Source organism: Carettochelys insculpta, chromosome 23, assembly GCF_033958435.1.
Source record: "Carettochelys insculpta isolate YL-2023 chromosome 23, ASM3395843v1, whole genome shotgun sequence".
NCBI lineage: Eukaryota > Metazoa > Chordata > Testudines > Carettochelyidae > Carettochelys > Carettochelys insculpta.
The window spans coordinates 19646998-19666158 of NC_134159.1; the positions used below are offsets into that span (position 1 = coordinate 19646998).

The 19161-nt window shown below is 43.4% G+C and overlaps 1 protein-coding gene across 3 annotated transcripts in view; it reads left to right on the forward strand.

Annotated features, from left to right (window-relative positions):
- PRDM16 (PR/SET domain 16) overlaps positions 1 to 19161 on the forward strand; it is a 526795-nt gene that overhangs the window by 484304 nt on the left and 23330 nt on the right. For all 3 annotated transcript variants that reach the window (XM_074975910.1, XM_074975911.1, XM_074975909.1), the window contains 4 exons: positions 1686 to 3081; positions 8232 to 8319; positions 13164 to 13333; positions 14596 to 14673. In XM_074975910.1, coding sequence (XP_074832011.1) covers positions 1686 to 3081; positions 8232 to 8319; positions 13164 to 13333; positions 14596 to 14673 — 1732 coding nt within the window. The remainder of the gene's footprint in view (positions 1 to 1685; positions 3082 to 8231; positions 8320 to 13163; positions 13334 to 14595; positions 14674 to 19161) is intronic.

The window sequence follows — 19161 nt, forward strand, 5'->3', positions numbered from 1 at the left end:
TGAATTAGTCAGGATTGGTCCTGTTTTAGGCAGGGTGCTGGACTAGATGACTTCCTAAGGTCCCTTCCAGCCCTAGGAGTCTATGATTCTATGATTCAATGAGAGCTCATCTGTTAATGTGAGATTATTGTAGGGTGCTTGTGTACTGAATTGCCAGATCTGTGAACTGGATTCCCCATCAGCTTTCTAGGAGTGCCAGGATTTGTGTGAGTTGGAAATATTATTAGAACACCTCCCCCACCTTGCATTGTTTCGATACGTCTATTCCAGTACGAGTGTAAACCAAGAGGATAATAAATTAGAGCAAAGGTTTCACTTTTAAGCCTCTAGCACAGAAAGAAATATTGCCTCAGCTATAAGCCACAGGACTGGATTCTGTGTTTGCTTGGCTACTAGCTTGTGTAATTTACTTACCCTGCTCTTCCTCCATTTCCTTCATTGTAAAATGGCAATAATAACAGCACTCTTGTGAAATCAGTGAAAGACTTAATTCTTGAACAGGTGGCATTTATCCCCATGCTGGAGGCCTGTCCAAGGCTGTTGCACCATTTAAGTCCTATTTAGGTGAATGGCGGCTATGCACAAGGGGTGAATTTCACCTTTCTGCTTTTGAGGTGCTCAGGCAGAAGACAGAGTAAAAGTGCTGGGCTGTACAGTGTAATATTAAGTGCAGAAGGGGTGTTTGAAAAGTGAAACAGTTTGACTTGGGTTTAATTCTTGTTTCTTCAGAACCACCTCACCAGGCCCATCTAGGTCTGAATCTGGCAATGTAAAAATTGCAGCAAGTCACATTCTGAAAGCCTGGTATTAAAAATCTATATGGAAAATGCTGACAGGGCATTGCCTCTGACACTGCTAGGGTGCCCTTATTAATTTAACAAACACAAAATCTTTTCTCATTCCTAGCTGAAGCAGAGCCCTGGTTGGAGGAATATTTATAGAACATTCCCGCAGAGTGGTAACTACTATTAATGGCATTTTAAAAAAATGCCTCATTTAATCAAATCTATCAAAGTTCTTCTCCCTTCAACCTTGACTACTTCCTGCCATGCCAGACTATAAGGAAAGCAGGCTAGCTTATATAAATAGATACTATGATTAAAGTACATGATTATCTTTATTTAAAATAATAATAATAAAAAAAAAATCCTTGAGCTAGAATAGCACATTACATCAGGTCTCTGAAGATTTGCAGGGGGAGAGATGTGAGTTGAGACTTGCTTCCCCCAGAACTTTTTCACAGGAAAGTTTGTTGGTTATTATTGTTACTTGCATTACACCCACCCTTCCATGTTTCAGCCACCATCAAGAGACAGCAGTGCTGGGAGCTGTAAGAAATGGACCTGCCCCTGGAAGCTTACATTTGAACTAGACGAGACAGACAGAAGGAGACTCATTGTCCCCCTTTTATAAGCAGGGGCCCAAAGCACAAGGATGTGAAGTAGTTTGCCTAAGATTGCACAGGAAGGTTGCAGTAGAGCCAGTCACTACAGGCAGAGCTGACAGACCAGTGGCTTACCCAGAAGTCTGTGCCTCCTTGTTTCTGTACGGCTGTGGGAGAAAAGGGGTGAGATGGGGTGGAGAGCAGGGAGAGGGCACCCAGCAAGCCCAGCGTTCTAGGAGCGAAGCAATTTCAAATTAATTTCATATTGTTTTTTGGTTTTTGGTGTCTGTTGATGCTTTAGGTGAGGTCTGCCACAAATCCTACACGCAGTTCTCCAACCTCTGCCGTCACAAGCGGATGCACGCGGACTGTCGCACCCAGATCAAATGCAAGGACTGTGGCCAGATGTTCAGCACTACCTCCTCTCTCAACAAGCACCGACGCTTCTGTGAGGGCAAGAACCATTACAACCCAGGGGGGATTTTTGCCCCTGGCCTCCCTTTAACACCCACCTCCATGATGGACAAATCCAAACCCTCCCCCAACCTCAACCATGCCAGCCTGGGATTCAACGATTACTTCCCATCCCGGCCTCACCCAGGGGGTATTCCATTCTCGCCTGCTCCCCCAGCCTTTCCTGCCCTTACTCCAGGGTTCCCAGGGATTTTCCCCCCCTCTCTATACCCCAGGCCTCCTTTGTTGCCCCCAACCCCACTACTTAAGAGCCCCCTGAACCACACTCAAGACGCCAAGCTTCCAAGCCCACTGGGGAACCCAGCGCTGCCTCTGATTTCCGCTGTGAATAACAGCAACCAGCCTGTCTTGGGGGAGGAGAAATTTGAGAGCAGCCTGGAAAACTCCTACCTGGAGAAGCTAAAAGCCAGGAACAGCGACATGTCTGATGGGAGCGACTTCGAGGATGTCAACACCACCACCGGCACGGACCTTGACACCACCACGGGGACTGGCTCTGACCTGGAGAGCGACGCGGAGAGTGACAAAACGAAAGACAAAAGCAAACAGGCGGAGAACAAGCCAGATTTTGTCAGCAGCTCGGTGTCCACCAGCTCCACCAACAATGTGAGCGAGCTCCCCCTTTTCTATTCTCAGCACTCCTTCTTCCCTCCCCCCGAGGAGCAGCTGCGACCCACAACGGGGGCAGCCAATGACTCCATAAAAGCGATCGCCTCCATTGCCGAGAAATATTTTGGACCCGGTTTTATGGGGATGCAGGAGAAGAAGATCGGATCCCTCCCATACCACTCCATGTTCCCATTTCAGTTCCTGCCCAACTTTCCCCATTCGCTGTACCCCTTTACGGACCGGACCCTCAATCACAACTTGCTAGTCAAGGCAGAACCAAAGTCACCCAGGGACCTTCACAAAGTAGGGAGCACCAGCTCAGAGTCTCCCTTCGATCTCACCATGAAACCAAAAGAGATTAAGCCAATCTTGCCACCCCCCAAGATCTTGCCAGCCCCATCGTCTGGGGAGGAACAGCCACTGGATCTAAGCATCGGCAACCGCATCCGAGCCAGCCACAATGGAGGGAGGGAGCCCCAGAAAAACCACATCTATGGGGAAAGGAAACTAATGGCCAGTGAAGTACTACCCAAGATTTCTCAGGCTCAGCTCCCACAGCAGCCATCCCTGCATTATGCTAAGCCATCACCCTTTTTTATGGACCCCATATACAGGTATTAACATATCCTTTCTTAATCGTTGCTTCCTCCAGGCTCATTTTGAAGTGGGACCAGTTCATAGATCAAAGCAGCTCAAAACATTGGGGGGGAGGGGAGGAAAAAAGTGAAGGATGACTCAGTCAATGCCTGCTACCTTGGATGGTGCTTGTCTTCTTTTCGTAAAGCAGGAAGAGATTTGTGGATGGAAAGGGCTGTATAACTGAAAAGAATCGTCACTGAGGTTATCCAGAGGCATACGTGTGTGTGAGGAAAGAGCCATGTTCCCCTTTCAACAAGAAGGAGCAGGGCTCATTTAAGAACCTCTTAGCCAACACGAAGGGCATGTCTACACTACAGAGTTATTTCAGAAGAGCTTATTCCGGAGTTGTTGTTCCGAAATGAGCTATCCCAAAATAATGCGTCCACATTACAGGGAAGCCCCAAAATAAGCAAAACTTACTCCGAAATAGTGTGTCCACACATGATAGAGTCTGTTTCGGAGTAGAGCCCCTGGAAGCACTGTCTAAACAGCAACATTATTTCAGGAAAAAATCCTATTCTGGAATAGCATGTTTTGAAATAGCCCCTATTCCCTGTCTATGCAGCCCCTATTCTGAAATATCTATTTTGGAATAGGTGCTACTCCTTGTAGAAGGAGGTTTAAAGATTTTGAAATAAGCCATCCACTATTCTGAAATGTCGGTTTTGCTGTGAAGATTGTCACAAAGTTATTTCAGAATAGTGGCCGTTATTCTAAAATAACTTTGCTGTGTAGACACAGCCTAAAAAGTGGCACCTCGTGTGGGTGAATTCCGAAGAGTTTGATTTGGAGAAAGAAGACAGCAGTTCAGCGAGCTCTACCAAGTGTCAGAACCCATACTGAGCTGAGAATGACTCTGAAAGACAGCAGGCATAAATTGTATTCCCTGCTCTGCCACTGACATCTTTATGGCCCTTGGAGAATTCTTTTATCTGCTTTCTTTATTGTATTTATTCTGTCTGAGGATTACGATTGATACTCACATTTCCAAAGAACTTTGAGATCTGCAGGCCACCGGCGTTATGTGACTGCTAAGTGTTGTATTATTATTATCCAAATCATTCTCATCTGCAAATCTCACAAGCATGTCTCCCTCACAGCAAGGTTTGAGTGCTTCCTAATTTCAGCTGTGGGGAAGACCTTATGCTTGGACTGTTGCTCCTGGTGCTAGTTGAACCTAGGGAGCATGCAGAAGTTTAGCAGCAAAAAAAAAAAAACCTAGTTTTTGAGGCTCCAGAAAAAGTGAGCGTGGATTCAAACTTACAGTGCAGCTTTGAGTCTTTTGTCATGTTAGCACTTTTTACAAGTTTTTATAGAACTAAAAGCCCATAGAGACTCTAGTTTCAAAAAAAGGGCACTGTAAATGCACCGTACTTCCCACCCCCATGCCTGCAATGTCAGTGGTTTCTTCCTATTTTTAAAATAAAAGATACCGTGGTACTGCTATCATTATGGAGTGGTAAATACGAATATTTAGACCAAAGAAACTGGGGAGTCAGATTCGTGATCTTGGCATCAACATTCCCTCTAATCTTTTCCATCCCTGTGTGGATGTTTTTTCATCCATGTGCAGAACAAATTTTTAAGTGTCCCAAGGCATGTGTGACTGTGCACCACCAATAGAAACAAGGTGCACCAGTGGGCACTCTGCTAATCAACTGGGCAACAGCTGAATGTTTCTTGAGCAGCCACATAAGCGCTCAGCTTACTGGGAACACTGGTAGGCACCAAAGTAGGCACTTACAATTCAAATGGGTATCACGGTGTCCATTTCAGAATGCAAGTACTGGGTTTGGGCTTAGAGCGTCCGTTTTCCAGACTGTGTCCAGGAGTTTAAAGGTTTGTTTCTCCATTGCTTTCTTTGTGGAAATGGGAGAACCCAGCACTTGACTATATGTACTTCAACTGATCTGCAGAAAAAGAGGTGATAAGAGAAACCAAGTCTAGCTCTAGCCCAGGCACAGAAGGTTTTTGGGCACACTCTTATGGTTGGAACCAGACAGTCATCTTAATGGAAGGTTTCCAGGTCCTGCAGGCATGTGGGTTCCCAAGCACTTTGTCCATGTGCTCTGAGAGGTGTGCACTGTAATAGACGGAAAGCCCAGGAAACCAACACCAGCTGTGCACTGCCTTGCGACAAGTGTGTGGCAGAGAAGTGTGGGGAAAAAAATGTCAGGGTCTAACTAGGCCAAGGAGCAGTCAACTAAGACAAGGATTAGTGAGCCCGGGTAGCTTTGCTATTCAGCCCCAGTCTCTCCGTCAAGACTTTCAGGGCTGATGAGGCACTGCTTACTTACATGTTTGCCCTTTATGGTGGAGAAACGGCTGCTTCGTCACATCAGACTTACAATATATTCTCTCTGGCATCTCTGATGAGCCTCCTCCTCCAGAAAAATAAGTGATGATGTTAATAGGCCCGGTATTTATTTTTGTAAAAATGCGTTTGGACAATCAATAAGGTGGATTGGGTGGGAGCGGAGAATCAGCCTAGGACTCCACCACTTCTGGGTAGTCTCAGAAGGACTGCTAAAATAGCAGCGCTTGTAAAGGGCCCTTGCCAGCTAAAATAGCTGGCTCAGGAAAACCACAAAGGACCAGAAGACAGATGTAAGTGAGGGATGAGGGTGTCATTTGCTGCATTCCATGGGAGGCAAATAGTTGCCTCCAACTTTTAGCTTGAAAAAAAAAAAGAAAATATTTTGTTTCTAAACTTCTCTTTATCAGACTGTCTCCCCAGACTGGGTTCCTCCCACCCCCAACCCCTGCCCCAAAGGCAGCTTAAGTCTTTGACATTTTCTCTTGGTGATATAATTTAATGCAGCCAGACAGCCTGAAATCAGTGCCATGTTCAACTCAGCCTTGTTAAGGTAATGTTCTCAGGCACTGAGCTGAAAAGATCAGCTTAATCCTTTAGTCACTGTGGAATTTGGTTCTGACAGGGAGATCTGGCCTTTACTGTATTCAGTCCTTGGCAGTGGAAGATGGCAGGGGTGAGCAGCATGCAATTATATTGCTTCACCCATTGTTTTTGATGCCACTTGGGTTGTTTCATGGGAAGCCTTCTAGGTAGCTTGGAGAGTACTTTCCAAATGAGTTTAACATATCTCTGCCATTTTACACTGGCTCAGATTGAAATTTAGTTCTACAAATTGCTATTCTTATGCAAAAATGACTTAATTAATAATTTTTATACCCAAAAATGAATAATAATCATTGGGACTAAGTTTTAGATCCTCCTTGTTTCTTTTCCTCTAGCAAGATTAGCTTCCGATTAGATTTATATACTCAGTAAAACTGGGCAACCAATTTGCTACTCCTTTGGCAATCTAAACTAGGTACCAAGCTGCTAAGATGTAACGCTGGATTCTGTTCTCATTTACCCTGGAGAAATGTAGTTAAAGTCACTATGTTTACACTGGATTTTCACTGGGCTAGAGGAAATAGAATCTAGCCCAAGGTTTGAAAGATACAGCTGCATTTCTAAGAGTTATTATCCGTAACTGTACTTTCCCAGCAATGCTCTAGTTCCCCATTCAGACTTTGACTGGATAATTTCACCACTTGGTTTCACTGCAAATCTATGACCAATGTCAAGACCAATATTTTGAAAAATAAGACCCAAAAGCTAGACTCCTAAATCCATATTTAGGTGCTTAATCTTGAGATTTTAAAAAGAAGTTACATGACTCTCATGCAACGTGAGCTCCTAAGTCACTTAGGTATTTTGGAAAACCAAACTCAGGAAGCTAAATGTAGATTTAGGGCTTGCTGACATGGGGAAGAAGCCCAATGTAGCTATTGCACTTCAACTCCTCTCCATTAGCTTCCTGTGTGGATGCACTTATTGTGCACAAAGAACATCTCTGTGTGCTGCAGCTTTATACACTTTGGAGGGTGCTAAGCTAAGCTGCCTGAGGGCAGACTGAGTGAATATTTAAAGTGTTCATGCAGAATATCTAGTGCTCTTTAAATTCCCACCTAGCGCAAGGGTCAGCGACCTTTCCAAGGCGGAGTGCCAAAGTTTGACCTCTGTGTACAGTCTGAGTGCCGGCGATGCTTTTTAAAGTCACTGATAGTCCCACTTACAACCACTTCATTAATAAATAAATGAAGATGCAGAACTTTACCAGTTAGGTGGTGGTTGGTAGCATTAGTGGGTCTTTTGTTGATCCGCAGGCAGTCTGTCTTTGAGCAAACTCATAGCCACACAGGAGAGAAGAGGCAGAGCTGAGCTCTCACCTCACATGCCAATGAAAATCTGCTCGCGTGCTGCTTTTGGCACCTGTGCCAGGGGTTGTTGATCCCTGTCCCAACCCCTTGCATGCTACACGCTGTGGCTAAACTCTGATGAGCCAAAGTTTCAGCTTGTATTTTTCACAGTTTTGGCCGCAGGGATTTACCAGCTAAGCCAGTGCAAAGTGTGTCTAAGCTTTGAGAGAGAGGAAATAAATAGAAAACACCTAGTGGTTCCAGCCACATTTAGTACACATTGGGGCTACAGAAGCAGGGTCAATGTTAACTGTATGATGAAGACAATTTGGGGCAAAGGTCTTTCCTTGCTACGCTTGCCACAGACCCTGTAGCTTCTCCTTCTTGCACTTAGCTGTTGCAGCACAGATGGGTTGTAGTCAGAATATTCCACAACTGTGATGAACATTTTAGGGCACAGGTAGGGGTGAAAGTAACTCAACATTTCTTACAGGTCCTGTCCTATTGCAATCTGGTCCCTGCCAGGTCTTTCAATAGCTCCCCACTGGCTTTTGCTGTAGCGTAGCCGGTTCTAGCAGGAGCTGCACAGCAGGGCGCACCTGCTTACTTTCACCTCTGGGCATAGGTCTGTGCAGCAAAGGCACCAGGACACTGCTTCCTGGGCACCTCTATCCCTTTGTTCATTGTTAGCACCAGAGCTTTGTGGGGTGTTCTGCAAACCATCTCCCAATATATAAATCATTGGCTCAGCTTGACCACTTGCAGTCCTTGTGTAGGGGAGAGGTGCTGTGTGTTTATTCCCAAAAATCATAGCCTTAAAACGTATTTCAACTGCTCTGCAAATAATATGTGGCTATTAGTTTTCTTCTCCGTTTCCAGCCCTGTAGGGTATGTAACCCTCTGTGTTGTCGTCCAGCAGGGTGGAGAAGCGGAAGGTGACAGACCCAGTGGGTGCCCTAAAGGAGAAGTACTTGCGGCCTTCCCCGTTGCTTTTTCACCCGCAGGTAAAACCAAGCAAAGCACAATACAGTAGAATCACAGAATACTAGAACTGGAATGGATCTCAAGAAGCCACTGAGTCCAGTCCCCTGCCCTCATGGCAGGACCAGGCACCATGTAGATCATCCCTGACAGATGTTTATCTAACTTGCTCTTAAATATCCCCAGTGATGGAGATTCCACAACCTCCCTAGGCAATTTATTCCAGTGCTTAACCAACCTGACAGGAAGTTTTTCCTGATGTCCAGCTGAAACCTCCCTTGCTGCAATTTAAGCCCATAGATCCTTGTCCTACCCTCAGACTTTAAGCAAAATATTTTTTCTCCCTCCTCCTTGTAACATCCTTTTAGATGCTTGAAAGCCGTTCTCATGTCCCCTCTCAGTCTTCTTTTTTCTAGACTAAACAAACCTAATTCTTTCAATCATCCCTCAGAGGTAATGATTTCTAGAACTTCATCATTTTTGCTGCTCTTCTCGTCAGTGTTGATAGGATGGCAAGAAATTAGAGCTGGAGATGTCACATCTCTGATTGAACCCAACATTCATTTTTAAAGCAAAGGCCCCATTGTAGAATGAAGGAATCACCACTCCCTTACTGTCCCATTAGTGCTAAGGATATTCATCTTGCCAGGGTACAAATGAGAAAGGGCTGAGCGATGCACTGACCTCTGGCTGTCCTCTTCCAAAATGCAGCTTTAAGTCTTCATTTTCCTGCACCTTGTGCAGTAGTTTAAACCAATGCAAAGTGTGAGTAAGAAACTCCCAAATCAAAGGAGCAGCATTTCTCGGTGCTCCATTTGTTAGTGCCGCCATCATACTGACACAGCATGCGAGGCACTGGAGAATCATGCCGTCCTCACACAGTTAGTTCAAGAATGTGTTTGCTCATAAGAACAAGACTGGGCCTCAGCTCTCTTGGGCCCCTGCACAGCAGTTGGGCACAGGTACAGACACTGTGCTCCCACATGTTCAGAGACTGCTCCATCTGCACCTCGGTAAGGTGCACTTCATCTCAGAGGGGGTGGGGAAGAAGAGGGGCCAACCCCCAAGTAATGGCTAGGAAAGTCAGGTACACATCTGTGGGGGACATGCTGTACCTTCTGCTGGGTGTAGCAGTGAACCCTTAGTGCAGAACTGTGCTTAAAAGGCATATTTGAGCCTTAAACCCAGAGTGGCTGGCAGTGCAAATCAGACCCACGTAAAATGCATTACGTAAATACAAATTCAAACCTCTCGTCATTTAACATAATTCTAATGCTCCGTGGGACTCATTGTGCCATTACAGATAAAGCTGTCAGCTCTGCCATGCTACCGCACTGTCCCTTTCAGTATGATCGCAATCCGCTCCCCTTTCCAAACACAGTGTGAGCTGAGCTCAGTGGTCACAGTTGTGGTCTCCTTTATATTTATATACATTGTTCTCTTCTGAGAGCATTTCCCACCTTGGATAAATAACCCACAGGTTTGTGAGAGCTGGACACTGGCTGCTTTCACGTCTAAACTTAGTTCCTTCATTGTTTCGCATCAGCCGGAGAGTTTGGTTAATAACTTCCCCTGATTTTTCCTTCGAGCTAGTGGGATAATGGCGACAGGCTGGTCAGGCACATCCTGTGTTTGTGTGAATTAGAATAGTGGGGATATCTGCCTGTAAAGGATCTGATAGCAGGGAGGAGCGACTAAAACCAAGCCTGGGGCCAGCAAGACGGTGAGAAATTTACAAGCCCTGAACAAGAGCAAGCATTGGGTGGAAGGCTATTAACATTGTTCATGAAAGCCAGACCCCCTCCTCTTCCCATGGAAAAAAGTAAGATAGGGAAGGTCTGGTTATCTCTAATAGCTTATTACACAAAATAGTCTAAAACCTAAATATCACTCAGCCTGAAACTTCCTGATAAAAAAGTACAATAGGATACTGTACAAAGGGTATTTAATCTCGAGCTATAAATTCATTCTGATCAGAGTTATGAAATGACCACACTGTTCCCATGTTCTGTCGTTCATCTGATCGTAGAGAGGGAAGCAGACAGAGAAGATGTGTTTGTCTAGAGCTGTGTGGATTCCATCCAGGCTGCCCACCCATTTCCTGTCGGGGATGTTGTATGCCCAGCTCCCATGAATGAAGGGATTCTTATGTCTTTATCTCTGCTCTTCTTACAGCTCATATTAATCTAGATGCATGCATTTCACCCGTTCAGTATTTCTCTGAACTGGAGCACAACTGAGAAATAAATTGATTTAACTTCAATGGGAAAGTCCTGATCCCACAGCCCTTCCTCAAGTGAAAAGTCCCCTTAACCTCATAGGAAGTGCTGGGTAGTGGAGCCCTGTAGAATTCAACCCTAACGTGTGACACAGACTGAGCAGTCAAAAGGCGTTTCTCCCTTGAAGCCAAATGAATTTTACACAGCTCTGGTTCCTTATCCAGTACGTCTCTGCAGTCCCTCTCCAATGCTTTCATTGCCATTGTCTATTTTAAGTGAACCTCTAGACAACGTAAATAAATGGTATGACTTCATGAGTACTTAATGGCAAACCCTTTCCCACCTGTTAACTTTCTTTTCTTCTTCTTTTCTTTTTTTTAATATACCAGTCACTGGTTCCCTAAATAACAAAGCACCTCTACCACTGGAGAGGCCACGGCCGGCATTTAGAATTTTAAAATAAGCCCACAGCTATCATGCTAGCAAACATCTCTGACTAAGTGCCTAAAGAATAGGGAACAACAAAAGATATCTCCAGGTATTCCAGCAAAGAACAAAGTGACATGGCTCTAAAAGATCTGGATAGTGTTTTAACATGATGGTTTTGTTACATGACTGGCAGCTAGGACAGGACTTTTGCTGTAAATGCTCCAGTAACCTTTTCAAGTGGCTGCTGCTAAGTGTTACTTACTATTTATCATAGGCTGCGAGCCTCCTGCTAACGGGCTGTGGCTCTATTAACAAGAAATGGCTTTATTTTTCCTCTTTTTCTTAAGGTTTATGAATGGTTGTCAACCTTCCACTATGTATTTTTTGGTGATTAACACAACTTTTTACAGTGATACATTTTTAAACAATATCTTGGCTCCCATTCGCCCTCCGACCCCATTTAATATAGTGTAAATGTGCAAAAGGTCTGCCCTTCCTGTACATTAGAGCACTAGAGTTTGATATATGGCTTCCTACTCCCTTCTGCTCACTCACAGTTGGCCCGGCACTGTAGCTGGTTCTCCAGCTCACGAGGTCCCACTCCTCCCCATTGCTCGCTTTTTCTTTCTGCTGTAATCTGCAGCAAGGCAACAGTTTTATTGCTGGCTCATTCATTTCACCCAAATTTTTGGTTTGGTATCTTGACAGAATCCTCATGAATGGAGAAACGATTGTTACTAATGTTGTCCAGTTCTTCTCAATTGCATTTCTCCCTGGGCTTGTCTGCGTGAGCATTTGGGTGACAATGGAAGTAGAAAAGCTTCACTTCACCCTTTTTTACCAGGTTTATTTTTTTGCATATGGCTGTCCCCGGGGGCTGTTTAGCCATCACACTTGGCCATGTAATCCCATGCTTCTATGATATGACAGCCATTGATGCATCAGCTTCCATAAATCCTAGAAACCACCAATGGTAAAGACCTATTAGTGTTGTCCAGCCCAGTCCAAAATGTGGAGCTCATGCTTTGCAAAGAGAAAGGGCCCTAGAGTTGTGACTGCTGCCTGAGCCAAACTAGGATGACCAGATGTACAGATATTGGAGGGAGGTTTCTTTTATGGTTCCCTATTAGATCCCATCCCCTTCCAGATTTTTCCTATCTGGTCACCCTGCACTGCAATTAAGCAGCCCTTTAGCCTGAGCCCCGCAAGCCTGAGTCAGCTAGCATGAACCCACCCTGGGTTGTGTGGAAATGCAGTGTAGACATGCTCTGTCATGCCACTGTGACTTTCTGAATCCTCCAACGCTGCATTCCTCCACCCAAATTCTTTAAGTCCTTAAAAGACATAGTTTATGCCCTCTAAACTCTCACTCTCTAAACTGCAAGGAGGCCAGAATATTTTGGCTCCAATTCTCTTCCACTCCAGGAAATGACACCCATATCACACCCACCCTTTCACCACCTTTACTGGCTTCCTAACCTGCTTGCTGTCTAATTAAAACATTGCCGTCTTCGCTTTCAAAACTCCCTGAGGACTCACTCTGTCCTAGCTCTGACCTCAGATCCACCTATTCCCTGTCTGCTCTCTTCACTCCTCCAAACTCAGTCAGTGGGGGGAGTCCCTTCTCCAGGGCTGACAATCACTCCTTCCCTTGTGCTCTTTCGCCCTGCCATTCATCTCGAGTTTTCCTGCCTCCTCCCTGTGAACCACTTCCAGGTGGAATCCCATCTTTTCTCTTCTCCCTGGGGTGGTCTGGCTCTCCCTCTGCTTCCAAAATGCTTGGTGAGGGTAAGTCAGGGTAGTGGAGGCTCTATGCAAAGTAAAATACTCTGTGCTACTTTCCAAGCCTGGGTTGATTTTGTGTCAGAGGAAAGTGTTTGCTCTGCAACTTCTGCATTCAATACTTTTATCTAGTTTTGCCTGCCGCCACCACCACCATGAGCTTAGTTTAGATAGGGGGAGAGAGAAGCCAAGTGCATTCAAAATGTTCACCACATGGCCAAGCTTGGCTTCATCAGCTGAATCTTGAAGCTGATTTCTCAGAGCCTGGTTAATTATTTGTAAGTGCATTCATCTATTTTCTGGCTTCAGAGGGTGTGGGCTAGAGCCAGGAATAGCTTCTGAAACACACACAGCACAGCTAAGAAATGTGTTCTGTGCTTCCCATGGTCCACTTTCAGTGGTTTTTCATAACGTGACTTCTCTACTTGTGCAAACAGATGTCAGCCATAGAAACCATGACAGAGAAACTGGAGAGTTTTGCAGCCATGAAAGCAGACACTGGCACATCCCTACAGCCTCTACCACATCACTCCTTCAACTTCCGGTCACCACCCCCAACGCTGTCAGACCCCATCTTGCGCAAAGGCAAAGAGCGCTACACCTGCAGGTAAAGGCTGGGGCAGCTTTGCACCACCACTAAAATCAATCCGAGGTACGACATTTGGGGACTATGATTCCATAATTGTTAAGACAACATCAGAGACTACAGAGCAGAATGTGAAGCTGTATCAGACACAGACCTGTTATGGAGCACCTGGAGGAGTTAACAGTCTCCATTGGGGCGTGGAGAAAAAATCCACAGAGCTGCATTGGAGAAGAGCATTCTGGTAACACATTAATTCTAAAACTGTTTGGTTTGTTTGAAGAAAATTCAGCAGCCTCCTTTTACCGATAGCCTTAATCTGGCAATTCTCAGGACAAACAGAATTTTCTAAACCAATTTTTTGGGGGTGGAGGGGAATAAGCCTTTTATACAGCCCAATTTTAGACTCAACCATCCAAAACTTTGCTACTTAAAATGGTGTTTTATGCAGCAAAACAGTGTGTCAAAGGCAGGTATTCATTCCAGCTGCAAAACCCTATGTCTGTGTGTGCATATTGAATAACAATTATGTGCAACTGTATCTACACATCCATAGTTTTATGTGCAATTACCAAATTTCTGGGTCAATTCCCATTGCATTTTGAGAGAGTGGATGCATCGAATGTATCCATAATTGAGATCTAGTAATTAGTATCAGATTCTACATAGGTTTCAGAAATTCCTGGATTTTGTTATTCACCATATAAAGCCATGCTGGTTCATATTCCCCCCATGGAAACATTAACTGTCAGGTTTTGCGGTGGCAGAATTTTATCCCTCCTTTAAAGCTTTATTTGTTATTATCATGGTGTATTAGCATAGTATGAGTAAATATAGCCCTTTCTCCTTCTGTGTTTATTGTGAAATCCAGTTCCCTTTCTCATTTTCCTGCTTTCTGGTTGCTTACCACTTTGTAAAGCTGAAACCACCTGGTTTGAAGCAGATGGTTGCACCTGCAGTAGTTCTTCCAGACAATGGTAATTTATAGTCATGTAATGATGAGTACTTGATCCTGCTTTCCTGTTCATTCTCAGCATTTGAGCACAACCAGTTGCTTTTTACTCTGTTCCTTTTACTCTGTCTTAAATACAATTGATTCTACTAGAGTCTCCTGCACTTTCCGAGTGTGTTGTTACACAAGTTGTTTGAGAAAGAATAATGTTCTTATTTGGGAATGTCACCCAAAGGAGAGAGAAGGAGGTGCGGGTGCTATGGAATGTTGTGAGTGAACATGTATTGCAGAGTCTGAATGCACAGATGGTTACTTTTGATTTCTGCCTTCCTAGGTACTGCGGTAAGATTTTCCCCCGATCAGCGAATCTGACAAGGCACCTCCGAACACACACAGGAGAACAACCCTACAGGTAATACTCTTCCCCAGATAATATTCCTTCTCTACAAGTTGAGGGCCTGGTTTCCCACGGTGCCACTCCGTTGATTTCAATAAAGTTACTCATGCATAATATTGCAGTAACATAGTATTACGTGTAGTGACTGGCAAGGTCGTACATTATGCATACAGGTCAAAAGTGTCAGACTTGGCAGACTCAGGTTAAGCACTTCATCTCTGTTTAGCTATATGCTGGCAAGTGAGTGGTTCGACTTTCAGTGCGGTTTAACACTCTCGTTCACAGTTCACTTCCAGGAGAGCTGAAGACATTCTTTGAATATCGAGCTGTTCTGCAGTCCTTGCCAGTGACCTTGCTGGTGGGTTTAGCTAGATGAGTTTTCTTTTAATATTTGTCAGAAGTGCCTGGAATAGCTGATCGTTGGGCCTTTTTGTGTATCTTGTTTGAAATCTAACTAAATATGCACAAATAAAGTTCTTACTTTAGTCAGTTGGAAAGTATTGGTCACAGTAAGCAAAAGGCCTGATTTTCACACGTCAGTCTCCATATGTGTATGCACAAAATGACAGGTGTGCCAACCCACATATACTCTTTTCATATCTGCTTACCTCCAGTGCCTTCTAACCTGAGCACATTTAAGTGATAAAAGCTGTGCATGCAAAATCCAGGTGGAGCAAATGTTTTAGAATTTAGAAGTGTGAATTGTAAAGTTCATTTTTTCATTGACAAATGAGAATGGGAATGTTTGCCATTTTTTTCCTTTTAATTTTTTAATTAGTTTTATTGGTTGCCCACAAAACATTAGACAAAAATATTTTGAGCAGCTCTAGCTTTACTGTCAGCATAGGTACATGAAGACCTGAGCTTACACAAGTGAAGGACAAATTGGGTCCTCACCAAAGCTAGCATAATGCAGGTGAACCTCTCTAGTCCATCACTCTCAAGACCTGATCCATGCCAAATAAGAGAATTTGCCAAACCACAGGAGGCCAATATTATCTAGAAGCATTACCAAAGCTTCCACTCCTTACTGGGCTCTTAGCAGACATTCAGGCGTGAATTAGAGCCAAATAGCAGCACAGAACACTGAGAGCCATGACTGGCAAAAGGACTTTATGGGACAATGGGAAACTTGGCCACATCCATGATAAGTGGACATCTGGCTAGGTAGAATCATGCTGGACTACAGGTGTTGCTGGACCAGAGAATGCTTGACTAGAGAAGTGCAACCTGTGTTTATTAACATTTTTCAGAACAAGCCTGGTTACTTTTATTGAGGATTATCATTAATATTAATAATTCAGGTAACTTTCATTTTTGTGACTGTGTTTTAATAATTAATAGTCTGAGGATCTCTACAGAGACCTGTGACATTGACCATATAAAGGCAAACGGAAACAATTTTAGGAAAAGCAAAAGGCTGTTTGGTCAAACATAAAGGATATTCATCTTTGTTGATTTAGTTTAAGTCAATGAATGCACTTTTCCCTCTTATATAATGTTTCCTGAAGCAGTTAAATTTTGATTGTAAAAATTATTTTAAAAATTACTTCAAGTCCTCTGTAAAATTGCACATATTGTATAACCGTTCACTGTTCTTCCAATTCTTTAGTTTCATTATTTGATATGAAGTGATTAAAGACTACATATTCCTTCCATACCCTGGTTTCACCAAAATGTACACTCCTGACTACACACAGATCGTTAGTCCAGTTTTCTTCCAAAAATGGAGACATTTAACCTAACTAAGGTTAGGAAAATAAAGATTTTATTTGATCTGGTTTTCTCCCAGAAAACGAGCTATGTGTGTATTTTTTTCTAATAGAGGTTTGACTTCTGGACAATGTTGCATTGGAATAGTACTCCTGAGAGTTAGTGATATGTTTACAGAAGAGTTTAATTATCATTGATTTTCTTCTGCTCTCTGAGAACTGCCATTTCCAACTTCAGCAACAATAATTGTTTTGAAAGCTTTTGTTGCAAACACTGACTTTGTGTGGGGAAAGGGACATCACTGGGTTTTAGGATTTTTTTCTTGTTGTTGCAGCTTTTATTCTGATTCTGTAAGCAGTTGCTGTGTTCACTCTTGTAATATGGAAGATTATTCAAACTCACAATGGCACAAACCTAACCATCACATACATAAAACACAGACACAAACATACATACAGAAATACAGAAGCAGTATTGTTATAGCAGGAATTAGCAAATCGGCAAACCTAGCTGCTATTCCTGACTGCCCCTGATAAACTGTCTGACCTTTGGGAAGTCACTTTACATCTATGTATCTTAGTTTCCCCATCTGTAAAATGGGCATAATACATTACCAATGGGGTTAATTAACTAACGTTTATACCATACTTTGAAAATTTAAAGTGCTACTTGTCTTGTAACTGAGCCATACTCGCAAATGTGTTTTACATACATGTTTAAAAATAAAATGGTTAAAGATGCTTCAATTGCCTCATGACATATGTACATCTAAGCAGTATAGTATATTTAGATGACATTCTTTCCTATTTATAGTTCTTTTCCTCCAGCTGGTCTAAAATTCAACAGTATGTTTCAGGATCCAACAATAAAACAAAGCAATCAAATTTACTATTTCAATTTCCTTCTGAGGGGGACAAAATAAGTTTGGCTTGTTTTGAAATAAAGTCAAATTTCTCTGGTAATTCAGGTAGTGAAAAAACAGGGCTCTGTCATCCTTCTTGCACTGCAAAGCAAAATTCAGAAGAAGCAGTTTTTTAATGATCCTCTTACTATTTAAAACACAAGAATACAAGGGTGTTTTGCTGGGGCTTTTCCCCTCCTGCTTTGAAACTACATAAATCCAGAATCAAGACCAAGCAAAGGCCATTAGGTTCAATGAGACTTGTTCCCTGTTTCAAAAGTCCAGTCCCTCCAGGATGCCATCTAATTGATTCTTGAATTACACCCAATCCCGGAGCCTTGCCTGTTACACTGTTCCCTCGATCTGCGATTCTTTCTATAAAGATGTGCTTCCTGACGTCTGTTTTGAATTTGTTTTTCTTTAATTTCCTTTTAGGCCCCTATGTCCTGTTGTCTGCCTTAAGGTGAAACTAACAACTACAGCTGACATTTACCATGTCATTTAAGATTTCACATAGTTCAATAAAAACCTCTTCTTTCTTTTTTTCCTGTTAAAGATCATGGGCTAAATGCATCCCTGGTGAAACTCCACTCACGACTTGGAAGTTACATAGGGAAGGAATGCACACCCATGTGTTTAAGGGCTTTTACTATCTTTACAGCTCATATTATTGAGTCTTCAAATAAATATAAAGTTTTACAAGTAGAATCTTACCATACAGAGAGAATAAGGCACCATAATATTGTAGCTGAGATTTAATCAGAGTATCTTAGTTTTATGGTGATTAGCTGAGTTAAGCAATGCTACACATCCGTGTTCTAAGTGCCTTTTTTCTCTCCCACTGGCTTTTTAAACCATGTCTCCATATTCCTTGAGGTCTAATGGGTTATCCACTATTTCTCTGAGCGCTTTCTCAAAGTCGCCCTGCTCTGGTTCCTTGCTATCCATCATTTGCTCCTGCTTATTATTTTTGAGCCTGCTGGTGTATTATTTTAAATTGTTCAGCAATAAATTTCACTAGACATTTGTCAGTGCATTTACAAACCAAATGCAACTCCTTTTGTATGTTACTTTCGTTCAGCCTCTGCGTTCACCTCTTCCCTAAGTTTAAAGTTAGTTGGTCTCTCTGTCGAGGTAATTTATTTAGATTAAAACCAGCAGAGATCCAAGTTCCGACCCCCTCTGGGACCACATTTAATACAGTGTGTCTCCCTCGTCTCTGCACTCACAGACATTAGAAATGCCTCCCTTCACATGTCCCTCTGTTTTCTGTTTTTTTAACAAGCTCTTGATCCATTCTCCATATCCTACCCTGGATCCCCATAGTTCATAGTTAAAGCAAGGGCCTGTCAAGTGAAACTTTTCAAAGGCTTCCTGAACATCTAAATAAACTGACAAACATGGGGCCAAATCTTTCTTGCCTTATTCATGCATATGCCCTTTGAAGTCCCTGGGACTGCTCATGTGAGTAATGTGAGCTGGACGTGGCAAGTTGACCTACAATAGTAGCAGCAGAAGTAGACAATTATATTATGGTAGCACTCAGAACTGAAGCCCTATTGTGTCAGGCATGGTACAAACACAGATAGAGGTGGTCACTACCCCAAATGGCACACCGGTGCCATTAACTGGGGGTTAGACATAGGGTGAGGCATAGCAATTGCAGAAAGAGTAAGGGAGTTGGAAAAGGCGGTCAGGGGAAGGAATCCTCACCAATCTAGTCATGCAGGGAGTGCAGGGAGGATGAGGGGTTGCCTGCGTGGATTTTTATCCAGGAGCATTCCCCATGCACAAGACACTGACTGGTGGGTCGGGAAGGCCAGTGACATTTGCAGAGTAAAGGAAGGAAACACTCTGGAGAGAAGCAGGGCAGGGCTCAGTGACAAAGT